A 17,712-nucleotide genomic window follows, 5' to 3' on the forward strand; every position below is an offset into this window, starting at 1 on the left:
AGTCTGCACCTCACCCTCCAGTGGAGACAGAGGGCAGACATTCTCTTTGGCACACACCTCAGGCTAAATGGCAATACCCCAATCTCAAGTGAACATCGTGGAAGTAGGGGATTGTCCCACTTCTCAAGTGGATTGAGGCAGCACTCCCTCTGTAAACATCACTCCTGATGGCATCCCTCATTCACAGCCGCAGGGCATGTGTAGGCTGTGGCATGAAGGGGAACTGACACCCAGAGCTTTGGCTGCTGCTTGGGGCCACACAGGTGACAGGCTCAGCACCAGGTGCCATGCAAATTGTCAGCAGCTTTCACTCTGCAAGGGAGCTTATCCCTATTTTACCACAGGGGAGCAGAGGCTGGTGAGGTCAGGCATCTGCCTGGGTCTAACAGCCAGCAGGTGACAGATCTCGGATTCACATGGAGCTCTGGAGGGCTCCAAAGGCCGCTGTCTTGCCACCATGCGCTGCTGGCACGCTGAACTTAGGTTGGGATTCAACTGACAAAGAGTCAGTTAATGCCAGGCTTTCCATCATGTTTCTATTGCAGAAGGGCTCTCTGTCAGGACTCCTTTCTAGGGTGGGACTGAGCACAGTGGGGGACATAAGAGAGTGACAAGGCTGCCTCTTGCTGTCCAGGCATTTACAGTTGATTCGAGGAAGGGCTCTTTCCAGAGCCGTGGAACTTGGACAGCGTGTCTCTTTCTCTGGTGAGACTGAGGCAGGTCAGGTGGGGTTGGAGGGTGAGGCTGAGACTCAGCACCCGCATTCCTCTCATGGCAGGTTCTCTATGAAATGACGGTGTGGACAGGCGATGTGGTTGGCGGGGGCACTGACTCCAACATCTTCATGACCCTCTATGGCATCAACGGGAGCACGGAGGAGATGCAGCTGGACAAAAAGAAAGCCAGGTACCTGGAGGTGGCCCCTGCCCCTCACCCCTCCCACATTCAACTCTCCCCCTCTGCCCTACCCTACCTTCAGCCAGGCTGATTCTCACATGCCCACTGCAGATCATGAGGCCTTCTATCCTCTGTCTTTGTCTATTCTGTCTCAATACCTTTCTTTTTCAAGGGCCAGCTCAAATCTACCTCCCCCAGGAAGTATTCCTTGATCACCTCTACCCATAACATTTCTTCTTTCTTTCATTTGGTACTCAGAATTGCTTATTGTAAGGTTGGTAGATTAGTTGATGGTTAATGTCTTAGTTTCATTAATTGTACTATGGCAATATAAGATGTTGACATTAAGGAGAGCTAGGTGAAAGGGGCACAGAAGCTCTGTTCTTTTTTTGAAACTTTTCTGTAAGTCTCAAAGATTACAAAATAAAATGCAGTCAATTTTCAAAACATTAAAAAAAAGATTGAACACCTAGTATATGCCAGGCACTGACTCAGGCACTGAAGAGATGATATAACCAAGAAGACAAAGGTCCTTGAACTTAACAGAGCTTAACCTAAGGAGAGCAATAACAGCAACACTAACATTTATAGGAGCTTGTTTTGTGCCAAGCATTGTTCTCTAATAAGCCATGTATTGATACACTTAATCTTTTCCACAACCCTATAATAATAACCCAATTATTATCATCCCCATTTTACAGGTGAGAAACTGAGGCATGGAAAGGTAAAGTCATATCCTCAAAGTCCCATGGCCATTAAGCTGTGGCACTGCAAACTACACCCAGATGGCCCCCAGTCCTAAGCACTCATTAGTGATTCGTAATGACATTAAAGATGACCTTCCTATAGTACTCACTGTCCGTGCCCTCCCTTGGATTCCCAGTTTAGACAGTCCTGGGTTTGGGCTGTTTTGCCATGTTCAGCCGCTGTCCCCCAAACATCCCTGGCCCCTGACATCTTAAGAACCAGAGATGACAGACTCAGAGCCTAAGCTTAGCATTTTAAAATCCCACCCACAGCAACTTGCCTCTGAACACACAGCACTCCTTCCCTTAGCTGGAGGGCAGGACCCAGGTGGCTTCCTTTTTGAGCCCCTCATACCTCCTAGCTCTTGCCTTGCTTGTAGTAGGCACTCAGTACTTCTGGATTGGGGTGGTGATGAGGACATTGTGGATGATAGTGAGGTTGGTGATATTGATGGTGCTGAATGGTAGGGATGATGACTGTGATGGTGGTAGTGATGATGAGGATGGTGATAGGGATGAAGGTGATGATAGGGATGATGATGATGGTGGTGATGATGGGGTGAAAGTGATGGTAGGAATGATAATTGTGATGATGGTGATGATGATAATGATGGTGATGATGGTAATTATGATGATGATGGTGGTGATAGGGAGGAAGGTAATGATGGTAGGGATGATAATTGTGATGATGATGATGATGATGATGATGGTGGCAGTGTGATAGGGATGAAGGTGATGATGATAGGGATGATGATGGTGGTGGTGATGATAGGGATGATGATGATGGTGGTGATGATAGGGGTGAAAGTGATGGTAGGAATGATAATTGTGATGATGGTGATGATGATAATGATGGTGATGATGGTGATTATGATGATGATGGTGGTGATAGGGAGGAAGGTAATGATGGTCGGGATGATAATTGTGATGGTGATGATGATGATGATGATGGTGGCAGTGGTGATAGAGATGAAGGTGATGATGGTAGGGATAATAATTGTGATGATGGTGCTGTTGGTGATGATGAGGATGTGGCTACTGAAGCTTTTGGGGACCAGGCAGCATTTCTTTATGTGGACAAAGCAGCTCATGCAAGCTGGAGCTTTGCCCATCCTATGGGCCCTATGCAGCTCATCCCTGGGGGTCTGATGGGAAAGTTTTTGCCTGTCTTCTCTTAGCACTTCTGCTCTCTCATTTTGCAACTCCCATTTCCTCCTTGAATTCTTCCCATATCAACAGCAATGGTGATAATAATAATGGCTAACATACATTGAACATTTATTCCATGCCAGACACTGTTGCAAGTGCTTTTTAACATATATTAACTCACAACACCCCTCTTATCACTCTTTGCCCTCTTATTATCTCCACATTACTAATAAGATGCCTGAAACACATAGAGGTGAAATAACTTGCCCAAAGTTATACAGCAAGTAAGTAGGGGAACTGGGATTTGAACTTAATTCTAGAAATAAAGGAAGACCAAATGAGAACAGAAACTCTCTACTTAGAGCTTGCTATAACAAGAGACTCAGCCACCATCACTTGGTTTGGTAGAGATTTGAATGCTGTGGGAGGAGGAGGAGATTTGTAATGAAGCATTATTTTTGGCATGGTAGAGCTGGAGGTTGGGTAGCTAGAATCGGGGTTTCATACATGATTGTATTAGGGACCATATTTGGATTTGGTCCGTCCGTCTGGTTAGTCCTGAGTTGGGAGCAGGGACAAAATAGGGAAGCTGGGGGCCATTGCTCAAGTCCTGATCATTCTGGGCCAATTTCTGTAGAGACCGTGGTTTCTTGGGATGGTCGCTGCAGGGGAGGTAGCTCAGAGTTCTGTTATCACACATGGTCTGGCTACTATTGTTTGCATATTCAGCCTCCTATAGTCTTTACTTCTGTACTCTGACTCCAATCATTACCCAACCCCATATTCCTGGATTTTTTCTGATTAATTATCCTACACCTACATTCCACCTTGTTTTCCGGATGTACAAGGCTTAATTGCTGGTAGAAGAGACCTCTGGTTTCTGGAAGTATCTAAATTCCAAAAATGTTGCTTGAAAATCACATTATTATAGATACAACCATATTGTAAATGCTTTGAGGCATGTTGCTAGTTGAAGGATTTTTTTTTTTCTGAATAAAAATTTATTTTGTGAGGAGAGCCATCATTTCTTAATAACCCTGGTTTGCAAGCTCAGAGTTGTTACCCGAGACATGTTTTGATATTTTCATTTGCATGTGGCCTGATGTTTCACCTGTGTCCTGAAGTCCTTGTTAAGAACGTCTGCATCTTGACTAGGGAACGTAGACAGAAAGACCCACTGGGCATGTGTCGTGGGCACAGCTTGGTACTGTGCAAGGTGATACTTTCCCCAAGAAATGGTGTGTGACCAGAATGAGGCTGAGACATGCATGCATTCACACAGAAGGTATCACGAGGCTTCTGCCTGCTGCAACGCTCCTGCAGTCAGATGCTGTACCCAGGGGCCAAAGCTTACAACAGCCAATAGCAATTCACTCTATCCCACTCCCCAGCTAAATTTCGTAACTTCTCATCTTACCACTTCAGAGAAAATGGTTCTGGTAAATTAACTCCCACCGAGATGCTTGTGAATTAATATGGCATTCAGAAAAAATGATGCCCTAAAAGGTAATGCGTACTTTCAGGAGATGAGTCTCTAACAGAGGGATTTGAGGTGATTGGTGTCCAGTGGGTGTAGAAGCTATTTTTAGACAAAGAGTTGTGTTATTTCTATAGTGAGAAGTAAATGCCTGTGACGGATCATGCCTAGGCCCAGTAGAGACCTAGTGAAATGGAAACTTCCTTGGACTGGACACAAAAAAGATTTTGGGTCCCTTTTTGTGTCACAAAAGAGTTTTATTGGGTTTACCCCTCAGGATGGCCTGTTGCTTTCACTAACCCTTACTGCAAAAAGCATGGAAAGAGGCTGAGCTCAAGGGAATGGAAACAGAGGACAGACAGTCAAATAGGATTCCAGTTGTCCTTTCAGGAGAAGATCGGGAAATATTTGGTTGTGACCATGTCCAGGGTTGTAGTAAGCTTGTAAGTTTTGACTCTCTCTTCCACATGTTTATCACTTGAATCTTAGTCTGGTTAGCAATAAAGTTCTGAGACTGGAAAGGTCTTATCTTTGGGGACTCCATGGGCAAAAGACTTGGGTGGGAAGGTTGAGTCTTTCTCAAGGAGTTTGGAGGTGAGTCCCAGGGGACAGCATGAATGACGGTGGTCTGAGAGAAGAGGAAGGAAAGCTGAGTTCCAGGAACTGCTGCCTTCCAGGGGCACCCAGGTCAGGCAATTGAAAGGTTCCAGCACTCACTGCTGGGCACCCCTCTCAAAGCATCATCTGTAGCTCAAGGGCTGCTCTTTAAGAGGAGACTGGCAGATATGTACTAGGTCTGATCATGGCATTCAAGAATAGACTTAGAATCTGTTTGAGATTTGGCCTTGTTCTACTCTCAAACTACAGCAAAGATGCCCATGAGATAGGTATGCAGTTCCCCATCACCTCGTATGTCTAATGGGGGATACACAAGGTCCAGTTTTCCCAGTGGTCTCTGAGGAGCCCAGATCGGCAGAGCCTGGGACTGGAGGCTCTGTCTTTTGTGTGCCAGTTACTTCAGCACCCATGGATATTTACATCGTCACTGAAGCCAACCTCCCTGCTACTCACTGATCCCAGGCTTGGAATTTTCTCTGTGTGAGTTCCAGGGCAGCCTCCCCTTGTCTACCTGCTTTCTGGTCCCAAAGTTCTCCATTCACACCACTTGGGGCTATATTAATTTCCTGAGGTTGTGATACAAAATTACCACAAATATATGGTAATTAAAACAACAGAAATTTATTCTCTCATTTATTCAGAGGCCAGAAATCTGAAATCAGAATCTGTGGGTGGAAATCAAGGTGTCAGCACTGCCATGTACCCTGTGGGCTCTGGGAGGAGAATCCACTCCTTGCAGCTTCTGGTGGCTGCCAGCAGTCCTTGGCTTGTGCCGCATCACTCCAGCCTTCAAGGCCAGGTCTTCCCATCTCTGCCCCATCTTCACATCCCACCTCCTTTGTGTATGTGTTGATCTCTCTCTCTCTGCCTTCTTATAAGGACTCTTAGGATTACATTAAGGGGTCACTGGAATAATCCAGGATAATCTCCCCATCTTAAGCCTCTTAACTTAATTACATCTGCAAAGACCTCCCTTTTCTTTTTACCATACAGTTATATACATGGATTCCAAGATTTATAACATGGATATCTTTTTTCAGCCTGCCACAAGGGCTACAAGCCACAGAGCATGGATCTGAAAATTCTGCCACATGAAGAACAGTCAAAGGTTCTAGAGACATTTACATTTTTAAACATTTTATCATAACATACATCTATCTATCTATCTATCTATCTATCTATCTATAAGTACATACATTATTATACTTATAAAGCAAAAACTTGTGTAAACCCTCCACACTGCCTTCAGGCCGAGAAGTTAAATCTTGCCAGTTCTCAGTTTTTAAGGTCAACATTTCCTTGTTTCCTTTCTTTTTTGGTCTCCATCTCATGGGTCTATGCTTTCATATCACCTGGATTTCATCCCTAACAATAGGCTTTTATATCACCTGGATTTGAATGGTACATAAATAGAATCAGGCCATATATCTTATTTTGTGTCTTAGTTCTTTCACTCAGCGTCAGGTTTTTCATATTTTCCTGAGCTGTTGAGTGTGATTGTGATTTTGCTCATTTTTGTTGCTGCATAGTATTCCACTGAGGAGCCTGGAGAAGGGAGAAGTCCAGTGGCTTGTTTCAAAGGGATAGAGAGGGAAGAGAGTAGAGGCATTGAGGTTGGTCAGATGTTGACAATTCAACAATTTGTTCTGGTGGCAGAACTCAATGTAACAAAACTTACTAAAGGTTGGCCATGGCTGTCCTAAAAGGAAAAGAGCTGCAAGTTTGGCCATGGGGCCTCATCAGTAGAGCTGTGTAAGCATGGAACCACCCAGGAGTTTCACTTTGCCCGCAGCCCAGAGATAACTGATTTATCAAAGCAGGGGAATTGCAATAGAGAAAGAGTTTTACACATGTGGAGCTGGCTAAATGGGAGACCGGAATTATATTATTACTCAAATCTGCCTCCCTGAAAATTCAGAGACTATGGTTTTTCCAGGAGAGTTTGGGAGAAGTGGGGGTGGCTAGGCAATGGGTGCTTGCTGCTGATTGGTTTGGGAGTACAATCATAGGGGTTTGGGAAATGGTCCTCATTGCATGCTGAGTCATTTCTGGGTGGGGCCACAAGAGTTGGCAGGTCCAGGTGGAGCCATTGGTCCTCAGACATGCAAAAAAACTGAAAAGACATCTCAAAAGGCCAGTCTTCTGTTTACAATGGTGATGTTGTTATCTGCAGGGGTAATTGGGGAAGTGCATATCTTGTGACCTCTGGAGTAATGGCTGGCAATGTTTACGTCTATGTTTTAGCAGAATTCAGGCTTCTCTTGTCCTCCGAGGCTGGTGGTCTCCCCTTAACTTTATGGAAGGGCTATTATCATTTAAACCATACACTAAATATCTCCCAAAGTTAGCTTGACCCAAACCCAGGAAGAATCAAGGGAAGTTTGAAGGCTAAAGGCAAGATGGGGGTTGGTTAAATCAGATCTCTTTCACTGCCAAAATTTTCTCACTGTTAACAATTTTTTCAAAGGCGATTTCAAGCATAAGCTCAATGGCCTTGGGTATGGAGAACTTCAGACTGGAAGGAGAGTGGTCTAGAGCAAAGCTAAGGCTGGCACTCTCACCCTGGCCAATCCTAAGAGCCCCAGCTATGCCCCTAAGATGTCACAAACTGCCTGAGCAGCTGCTCAGCCTGATGGACTTTAGACCCCACGTCATCCATATCCATCTGCTAGCCAGCCCTTTCCCAGGGTCCCTAACCATAACCTTTCCCTTTTGGTTTTGTAGCAATGCCAAAAATTCTCCCATGAAATAGTTGCCCTTCCAGCCTAAGCCTTTGGCCCTGTTTAGCCTTCAGGCTGTGCTCAGTCATGGAGCCCAGTGAGGGAGTAGTTGCTGGGCTCTTCCCTAAGGACACCCTTTTACAACAGGCAGGAACAGAAGGAAACAAGAATAGGAAGGACGTGAGGGGCAGCCAAAGGGGGCCCTTCCCAGACACCACTCCCTCAGCTGCTGAGTAGAGGCTCCTTTGAGTAGATGAGCAGCAAAAATCCTGGGTCACGCAACAGCCCTGTCCCTGTGAGCTCAAAGGCGGGCACCTCTCCAAAGAGTGGGAATCCTGAGCTCAAAGGCAGGCACCTCTCCAAAGGGTGAGAATCCTACTGTGTCAACTGAGGTGTCTGGAGGGGGTCCAGGGCACTTGGAAGGATGTGGCTAGTGAGTTGGGAAGACTGAAGGACAAATAAGGGCCTTCACTTTAGATGCTTTTACACCAAACAGAGGAAGTCCATCCAGGTTAATTGGGGTTCAGCCTGGAATGAAGGGTGAGGGGGTAAATGTAATCTCCTTGCAGTCTTCCAGAAGAAAAGCTTGTTTCTCCTCCCCTTTTCCTTACACCTGTCCCACCATAAAATCTCCATAAAATGAAGACACTTGGCTAAATTCAAAGAGTGAAAATTAAAGAGACATGCAAAGCAAAGAATTCTAAAGCTCTTTTGATCTGCAAAATCGTGCTGCTGGCAAGAATAAGGAATTGAAAGATTATTTGAGAAAATCTCAGTGTGTGACATGAATGTGACATGAGCACCCCCTTACAGTTTCCATTATGCCCAGAGGGACAGATGGGGCTTCAATTAGAGGAGGAGGGATATGGGGCTGACTTTGGGATAACTTTTTCATTTCTAATAATTGTAAAATGCACACAGTGCAAGTTATCAGAAGAAATTGTCTCTGTTTCATCACCACCTTTAAGACTAGCAGTAGTTCTCAATTTGCAATATTTAAGTCTCAGCCCCCATTGGCTATGGCCTCTGTTTTTAAAATACATAAAAATATGTCTTGTATTCAAGGAAGCATGATGATTGCCATGCAGAGCCACATCTCCAGTGCCACCTGCATTACTCCAGGGCCTTATCAGCAGTATCATCTGGAATCAGTCAGCAGTCAAGCAATCAGTCAGCATTGAAGGTCGAATTGTACATGCGGCACTGTGGGAAGAGCAGTAAGGAATAAAGATAGAGCATCTCTGAGATGATGAGGTCATTCAGCAGGAAAATAATAATAGCAACAAAAGCAGCATTACCTTCTATTTGCCTACTGCTTTACAGTTGGCAGTAGCATTACCCAATTCAGGGCACTGTGTTCAGTTTTGCAGATGGCAAATAGAAAAATGCGAATGATGCCATCTAGAGTTGTGCGGTGCACCACCTGCCCCACCATTTGCAATGGCCCTGTCATGCACAGAACCTCATTTAAAGCTTTTCAGGCATGGAATTCTTTTTCCATTTTAAATTGATTTCACATCCATTTGGTCTTCATCACAGTTTTGTGAGATTGCAGGGCTAGTGTTATTCTCCAGACCACAGGTAAGAAAACCAAGTTCTAGAAAGGAACTGGGACTATTCTAGGTGACTGGTAGAATGAGATTAGAACCCAGCACTGGTAGCTCTTAATTCAGGGCCATTTCTACTAGCCAAACCCACTTAACCCAGTCTTTCAGAAACACATCTGGGATGTAAGAGATGGGCTGGTGGAGAGTTGCTGAGAGCAGAGGGGCTGCTGAGTAAAGGCCTAATCTTCTCCCTCACCCCAAACCTGGCCTCTGGCCTGGCCCAGCCCTCCCCAATGGCCAGTTTCCCTTCTTCATGCCCCTCCTCTCCACACCCAGGTTTGAGCGGGAGCAGAATGACACCTTCATCATGGAGATCCTAGACATTGCTCCATTCACCAAGATGCGGATCCGGATTGATGGCTTGGGCAGCCGGCCAGAGTGGTTCCTGGAGAGGGTAAAATGTCTAGACCCTCACTCTTCCTTCCAGCCACCACCCACCCCTTCCCCCTATTCCTCTGGCTTGTCAATGGACCTTGCTAAAACAAATGTCACCATAGAGGATCATTACATGAACCCAGCCCATATGATTCAGCACGCCCTTTGGCATGAATTAATCCGAGAATGTCGTTTTATTTATTTGTGTCCAGTGAGAACTGAAGCAACTGTCAGGTAATTCAACTTGAGCTGTCAACTTTACGTGGACAGAGACCCGAGGAAGGGGAGGGGTGGTGTGGGCTTCCTTCAGGACAGCAGCTGGGTGGGTTGAGAGAGGAGGAGCAAGGCCTGGGGCAGAGAGAGGCTGCCATGGTGGGAACTTCAGGCAGGATGGCAGAAAGCTTACTGGGGCCTCTGCGATCATGGAGTTAGGTAGCTGCCTCTTTTTCCACTGTGGCCCTCCGAGTCTGAGCTTGGTCGTCAGCACCCTGCCTGAGGATCCTGGATCCTTGGGCTCTCAGTTGGGCTGAAGCCAGCCTTGGGGATGCGATGCTGGGATCTTCAAGGAGCAACAGCAGCACGGGATTTCTTAGTTCTGCCTCCATCCTCCCACTCTTCCCAGCATACCTATGCACGGGCACATGTGCACACACACACATGCACATGGCCACAGACTCAGTTTCCACCAAGAAAGGAAGACAGCTGCTCCTTCTCAGGACCTCTCATCACTTCCTCACCTTCCCCAGGCTGTGCGGCTCTGTGCCTCCAGGCTGCCCAGAGGAGAGTCATTAACACTTGCTGCTCCGGGGCAGAGAGAAGAGCATCCAGGGCATAGGGCTAAGCTTCACTTATTTTGATGAGAACCCCATGATGTTAGGAGTCCAACGGCTTTCCATGCTAAGAGTGGCTCCAAAACTGGAGGCCCCTGGCAGCCAGGAGGAGCCTCACCTGCAGCCCCACACTCACAAAGGCAATGACTATGCTGACGAAGATGACCTTCCTGCAGCCTCCATGTCACACGAGGTCCTAGGCACACCAATATGTGTGTGGTGTCCTCCCTACATAGTGTGTGTTAGAATCAGGTAGCATAAAAAAACATCACGGACTAGAGGTTTGGAACAACACACATTTATTGCCCCCTCACTGTCATAGAGGCAGAAGTCCAAGGTGAAGGTGTCGGCAGGGCCACACTCCCTCTAGGGAAGCATCTGTTCTGGGCTACTCTCCTGGCTTCTGGCAGTTCCCTGGCTCGGGGCAGCATCTTGCCAGTCTTCGCATGGTGTTCTGGGTGCTTGTCTGAGTGGTAGAAGTCTGAGGGCCCAGTGTAATGACCTCATCTGAACTGATTACACCTATAACAATCCCCTTTTGGATAAGGTCACATTCTGAGGGACTGTGGGTTAAGAATTCAACATATGAACTCTGGAGGAATACAATTTCACCCATAACACAAAGCCCTGCAGTCCCCTGCCTAAGTCAGCCCATGCATCCTCATCTACCAGAGGCCAGCTGTCCTGCATTGCCTCAGGCTCCTCCTCCCCTGTTCAGCCATTAGCAGATTTTCTTGAGTCAAAAATATGGGGCCCACACCAAGGACTATCCTGCAGATGTCAGCACTCTGCTCCCAGGTGGTCTGTTTTTCTGTCACTCATTCAGCAAACATCTCTTGTGCACAGTGACAGGTACCTCTGAGGATAGTTTTAGGTGAATTGCCCATTCCCAAATCCCAAGCTAGGGCAGTCCTTGTGAGGACTTCAAACCCCATGGCAAGCACACAGGACAGGGCCTTTGTCCTGGAAAGGGCCCTTTCCACACCCCCTGGGTCTCAGTCGCAAGTGCTTGTCTCAGGTCTGGGATCTCCAGGGTTGGGATCCGGGGAGGGGCTGCATGGGCCAGTGGGTGCTGGTGGAGGTGAGGGAGGGCAGGGCATTCCCACGGTGGCTCCCTTTCCCCCAGATCCTACTGAAGAACATGAACACTGGAGACCTGACTATGTTCTACTATGGAGACTGGCTGTCCCAGCGGAAGGGCAAGAAGACCCTGGTGTGTGAAATGTGTGCCGTTATCGATGAGGAAGAAATGATGGAGTGGACCTCCTACACCGTCGCAGTTAAGACCAGCAACATCCTGGGTAGGTTGGGGGTCCCTCACACCTCCTGCTCCCTTGCCCCTCCAACCCTCAAATTCGGGCTGAGGCCCTGGTTTCTTGTCAGGGCGTTTTTCTTTATATGGCCTTCCAAAATCTAGTCAATCCAAGTCTTCTCTACAGTGTGTCACTTTCTGTCTGGACAAAACATTTCCTCCCAGTGAGTGACTGGTTCCCTCCCTCCTCCCTTGGGGAAATAGGGGAGAACATGACTGGGGAGTATGGTCAGCACTTTTGGAAATGGTACATTTCCAATGGCTCTGGCTTGACGCAGAGCCTTCCCATCTTCCTTCTGCTGCCTGGCACCGCTCGCCCAAGCGCCATGCACCTCAGGCATGCTCGGACCCGTGTGCTTGGTGGCCATCTACCATGTGCTGGCTTTGGCTGTGGGTCTTAGGATACAGATGTGCTGCCCAGGCCCTTGCAGGTCTGACCTTCATTGGAGCAACCACAGTGCAGTGTGGTGATGCTCTGATGGATGCAATGCCAAAGTCAAGTCCAGAAACACAAACACAGAAGCCAGGCAGACAGGGCACCCAGAGGAAGGGCCTTCTAATCAAAAGTACTAGCATGTCAAAGGCCAGGAGCTGAGAGGGAACACACTGTCGTCTAGGCATGGGGGACATGATACCTACACTCCCCTATCCCAAGTCTGCTCTCTAGGAGCCATTGCAAAGAATCTGGCAAGCTCATCACATTAATTATAAATGGTGAATGAAGGATTAACTTGTTGGCCATGGTAGCTTACATTTTCAACAGAGTAGCCTCTTGCCAAAGAAATGAAGCTCTCATGGTAGAATCTCAGGCATGAATGATAGGTCAATAAAGCTAGTAAATTTTGTTGGGGGTACCTCCTTTCTTCCTATTCTCACAATGGAATTTTCACCCCTATTGCTTAAAGTTCCAAGTGTCCCCAAGTTTTCAGGCCCCTCCATCCCTTTATGATGCACTCAGAAAATAACAAATTCATTGATAACCACAGATGTGTGTCAGAAAAGCTTCACTGGTTCACCCCTTCCAGAAGCATTTGCTTTTGATTTGGGCCAATACCTGTATTTGGCTTAAGCAAATGAAATGAAGCTCTAGTGTAGAATGTCAATCAGAGACAGATTTAGGGAGCACAGAACTTCCCTGCTTCCTTCTGAACCCACACTGTGCAGGAGGTAGCCTATGTTTCTAAATTGTAAAGACAGCCTATATGACACGCCTTTTAAGTTTGGGTGTATTTCCCCAGAAATAGATGAGTTTTGTACTAAACCATTCACACTTGCTGACCACAACTCCAGTTAGACCAAAAGCTTTTGTAAGGCACAAAGGTAAGATGAAGAAGAGAATTGGAGACCTAGGACATTAATTGACCCTTTCCAACCTCAACCCTGGCCTTCTTGAGTCTGTACTCTGTCCACCTGTACCCCTGGCTCCTCTGAGGAGTCCGGGATCAAGGCCAGAGCAAGAGGGCTGTGTGTCAAAGAGGCTGGCACCCTAAGCCTCACCTTGTGTACCCCCCAGGAGCAGGCACTGATGCCAATGTGTTCATCATCATCTTCGGGGAGAATGGGGACAGTGGGACACTGGCCCTGAAGCAGTCGGCAAACTGGAATAAGTTTGAGCGGAACAACACGGACACATTCAACTTCCCCGACATGCTGAGCTTGGGCCACCTCTGCAAGCTGAGGGTCTGGCACGACAACAAAGGTAGCTCCCACTCAAGGCCAGGTTGGTGGGAGGGCGGCCCTCAGCTCCCCTCCTGAGCCCTTCTTCCCTCCTTGGCATCATATTGACTCTGATTACCCCAGGGTGGCAGGCAACCGAACAGTTGATGACCACCACATTGATGCTTCCATCAGTACTAAAGAGACAGTATTTCTGGGCAAATATTTTTAGAGATGAAGCTTAGTTCCTCCTGCTTTCTCCCTGGGTGATTAGTGGTTCTCCATTGTTTGTGATTTCAGGCCATTAATTTGACTTAGTTCAGACATAAAAATTAAGGGAAAAAAAGCTAAATTCATTTCCCATGGATTTTCTATAAACTATTATGTTTGTGCCGAGTGCAGTGGCTCATGCCTATAATCCCAGAACTTTGAGAGGCCATGGTGGGAGGATTGCTTGAGCCCCAGGAGTTCGAGACCAGCCTAAGCAACATTGTGAGATCCCATCTCTACAAATTATTTTAAAAAATAGCTGGGCATGGTGGCATGCACCTGTGGCCCCATCTACTTGGGAGGCTGAGATGGGAGGATTGCCTGAGCCCAGGAGGTCAAGGCTGCAGTGAGCTATGATTGTGCCACTGCATTCCAGCCTGGATGACAGAGTGAGACCCTGTCTCAATAAAAAAAAATAAATAAAAATAAAAATAAAAAAATAGAAAAAGGATTATGCTTGTTTATAATAGTAATCCTAAAGTAGTTGAATTCACTTATAAATATAAACTATGAAATAGGATATAAACCAAGTGAGAAACTTATTTTTAACTACGCAGTGCCTAAGGAATGGTTTGTCATTTCTATAACTGTGATGACGTTCATGTTCTTAACATTTCTTTGGTTATCATTTTGCTGTCTGTAAGCCACTCTTTATTTTCTCTGGCTTTGGGCCTATAAGTTCTATTTGGTATGATTATAATAGAGTTGTTAAATATTAAATTCCACCTCCTTGATGCATACTGCTTTCTTCATTCACCTCTTTTATCTTCTGTAGAAACATGTCTCTGCAAAGCTATCTGCTCAAAGCCTTCTCTAGCCTTTGCTGGGTCTCCCAAATGGCTGCCCAGAGCTGTCCTGAATGTTGTGTTGCTCCTCACTTCTTCGAAACCCCCGCTGAGGACTAGCCTATCTCTCATGGTCACTGATGAAACCCAACTCAGCAGTTTGCAACCTCTCTTCTATAGGAGCTAAACTATTTTACTTTAACATGGATTAAACAGTTAAAATTTTTTCCATAACACAGAATAAGCTCAGACTAGGCATTAATAAAATAGTTTTCAAAGCAATAAAATAAAAAATACTTACACAGCACTGCACAGTTTTCAAATTTCAGTGTATCCCACCAGTCATTTATATGATGAACATTATATACAGAACATATACAGTATTCATGACATGTCTGGGACTCTGTTCGGTATTAAAGATACAAACATTTGATCCTCAAAAGTACTTTGTGAGGCCAGGTGCTGTGGCTCACACCTGCTATCCCAGCACTTTGGGAGGCTGAGGTAGGCAGATCACTTGAGCCCAGGAATTTGAGACTAGCCTGGGCAACATGGCAAAACTCCATCTCTACCAGAAATGCAAAAAATAGCCAAGTGTGGTGGCTCATGCCTGTAGTCCCAGCTACTGAGGAGACTGAGATGGGAGGATCACTTGAGGTCAAGGCTGCAGTGAGCTGTGATTGCATCACTGCACTCCAGCCTGGGTAACAGTGAGACCCTGTCTCAAAAACAAAACAAAACAAAACAATAAAAAACAAACAAATAGAAACCTTTTTGAATTACTGCAGCAAAAGCACTTTATTGCTCCTCTTTTTACAACCAAGTAATATTGAGACCCAGTGAGGTTTGAATGTCTTACTTGGAACCACACAGCAAGGAAGGGAAACAGCCATCACCCAAACCCAGGACTTCTGATGCCTGTTCTAATCCACCATTCTGTGTGCCAGCCCATCTTGCCAGCCACCATTCTGCACCCTCACCAGCCGCTGTGTCAGGTGGTCAAAAAGAAGATGAGGTGATGAAAGGCAGCCTCTTTATCTCTGTTTGCTACACCCCTCAATATCAGGGTGTATCCGAGGTAGTCTAGTCCAGAAAAGCATGCAGTGGAAGGGAACTCTTCTTCCTCACTTGATCATTCAAGTGGCATTATGAGTCTGTGGAAAGAAACATACTTTCAAATCATGCTCAAACATCCTTAATGCACCTCTCCTCTTTCCCAAGATGAAAACAAAGCAAAGACCCCTGAGTTTTTTTCCCTCCCTCTCATCATCCATTCTGATTGTCTTAGGACTAGCCGCAGGTTTCCCAAGTCTGGTTGAATAACGGTAGCCATAATCATTAGGACCATCTCCTGCCCCAGACACTTCACAAGATCAGGATGAGATCTTCCCATGACACTCAACAGTGATCATGAAGTCAAGACAAGTGTGAAAGCATTGAGCCACATTCTGTGTATCTTCACAGGCCTAATTAGAGGGATTTGACAGATCAGATTAGTAAGGGTGGCAGGCATGGGGGTGTGGAAGGTGGGGACAAGGTCTGTCTACCCTAACTTGCTTGTCTACAGTCCCTCCTGTTAAAGTGCCTAAACCATTGTTTAGGAAGTATGTTCCCAGAAACTATGTCCCTGCCTTAATCAGAAAGAATCACATTATGTCTGTGGGCTTCCAACTCTCTGTCAAGATGTCATTGCCGTTGAGGATAGGAATCATGCCTTATTCATCTCTATCTTCAAAACTGCCTATAACAGCGCCTGGAGCATAGTGAGGACTTAATAAATGTTAGTTTAATTGAGACTCCCCCCGAGAGCTGAGAAATACCAGGTCTTTTAATCCTGTTCTGCCATAACCTCTATCTCAGAAATAGCAGAGACACCAAAGGAATTAGAACCCTGAGAAGGAAGAAGTGGTATCCCCCAGGAGCCTGAGCCCTTCCTCTAAGGCTCACTATGAGACCAGAAGCATGGGGTTCCCTAACATCTTCCCAGTCAGCCCAGAAAACTGGAGAAGGAAGAATTTCATGTAGACTACGATGACCCCACTTTTCCATGCCAGGGCCATTTACAATATGGGCATTTTATTCATGAGGGGTGAGAGTGGAGAATATAGCCAGAAGGACTGAGGATGCTGTGTTAAGGACCATACTCTGTAGAAATCACTCAGCAGTCTTGGAGCACAGGCAGAGGCAAGAGGAGCTGTCCACGGTTCTGACTCCTCTGGCTTGTCTCAACTCTGGACTCCACAAGCTGATCCAGGTTCTTCCCTTGGTGACTATTTTCAACCTGGCCTGCTACAAATATCCAGATGCTTGACAAGATGCTCCAGATTACCATGCATTCCACCCCCAGTTCACAGCAATAAAAGGTAGAGAGTTGCAGATCCAAGATCAGAGCTCATCTCTGCTTCCTGTCTGCAACTCCATCTTATCCAAATCTGAACTCCACCTGATTAACCCCTTTCTTCCCTGGATGGCTTCCCCTGTTGCTGCTATACCTTCTGTTTCAGCCTGTTTCTTTAGGATGAACCTTCCGGAGTCCTTTCAGCCATTCCTGCCTGCATGTTGTACCCTTCTTTCCAAACCATCTAGGAAAGTAAAGGCTCTCATATTTGAGAAGAAGGTTTAAAAAGTCATGTAATTACATTTCAGGAGTCCGGAATAATGATTGTATTCAGTGACATGCAAGTTTCCCCCTTTCTTGTTTTCATCCTCCTACCTGACATGTCCTCTCCAGAGACAAAATGAGCAGTCCAGGTCCTTTGCAGGCCTAACAGTTCCCTCAGTTTTAATATTTATTTCAGTTAACAAACCAATTACAGCTGGCTCTCACTATTCACAGTAGTTATGCCCTATAATGTTGCTGTGAACTCTGAATAGGCAAACATTGAACCATTGCTTCTGCAGGAAGCGCAGGGTTAGGTTCCTGTGAGCCTCTGATCACAACATTTTCACCAACTGATCAATAGATAACCTTGTTTTAGAAATGGGGAAAGGATTCCCTATTTAATAAATGGTACTGGGAAAATTGGCTAGCCATAAGTAGAAAGCTGAAACTGGATCCTTTCCTTACTTTTTATATGAAAATTAATTCAAGATGGATTAGAGACTTAAATGTTAGACCTAATACCATAAAAACCCTAGAAGAAAACCTAGGTAATACCATTCAGGACATAGGCATGGGCAAGGACTTCATGTCTAAAACACCAAAAGCAACGGCAACAAAAGCCAAAATTGACAAATGGGATCTAATTAAACTAAAGAGCTTCTGCACAG

General features: G+C 46.0%; 1 protein-coding gene across 14 annotated transcripts in view; it reads left to right on the plus strand.

Moving 5' to 3' along the window:
• LOXHD1 (lipoxygenase homology PLAT domains 1) overlaps positions 1-17,712 on the plus strand; it is a 183,971-nt gene that overhangs the window by 137,799 nt on the left and 28,460 nt on the right. For 11 of the 14 annotated variants that reach the window (XM_015439979.4, XM_065533886.2, XM_045377633.3 and 8 more), the window contains 4 exons: positions 779-906; positions 9,491-9,608; positions 11,546-11,720; positions 13,245-13,430. In XM_015439979.4, coding sequence (XP_015295465.4) covers positions 779-906; positions 9,491-9,608; positions 11,546-11,720; positions 13,245-13,430 — 607 coding nt within the window. Of the gene's footprint in view, positions 1-778; positions 907-9,490; positions 9,609-11,545; positions 11,721-13,244; positions 14,094-17,712 lie in introns of those variants that run through there. The other 3 variants (XR_006693827.3, XM_045377634.3, XR_012427094.1) reach the window with 3 other exon arrangements.

The sequence above is a fragment of the Macaca fascicularis genome, chromosome 18 (assembly GCF_037993035.2).
Source record: "Macaca fascicularis isolate 582-1 chromosome 18, T2T-MFA8v1.1".
NCBI classification, from domain to species: domain Eukaryota; kingdom Metazoa; phylum Chordata; class Mammalia; order Primates; family Cercopithecidae; genus Macaca; species Macaca fascicularis.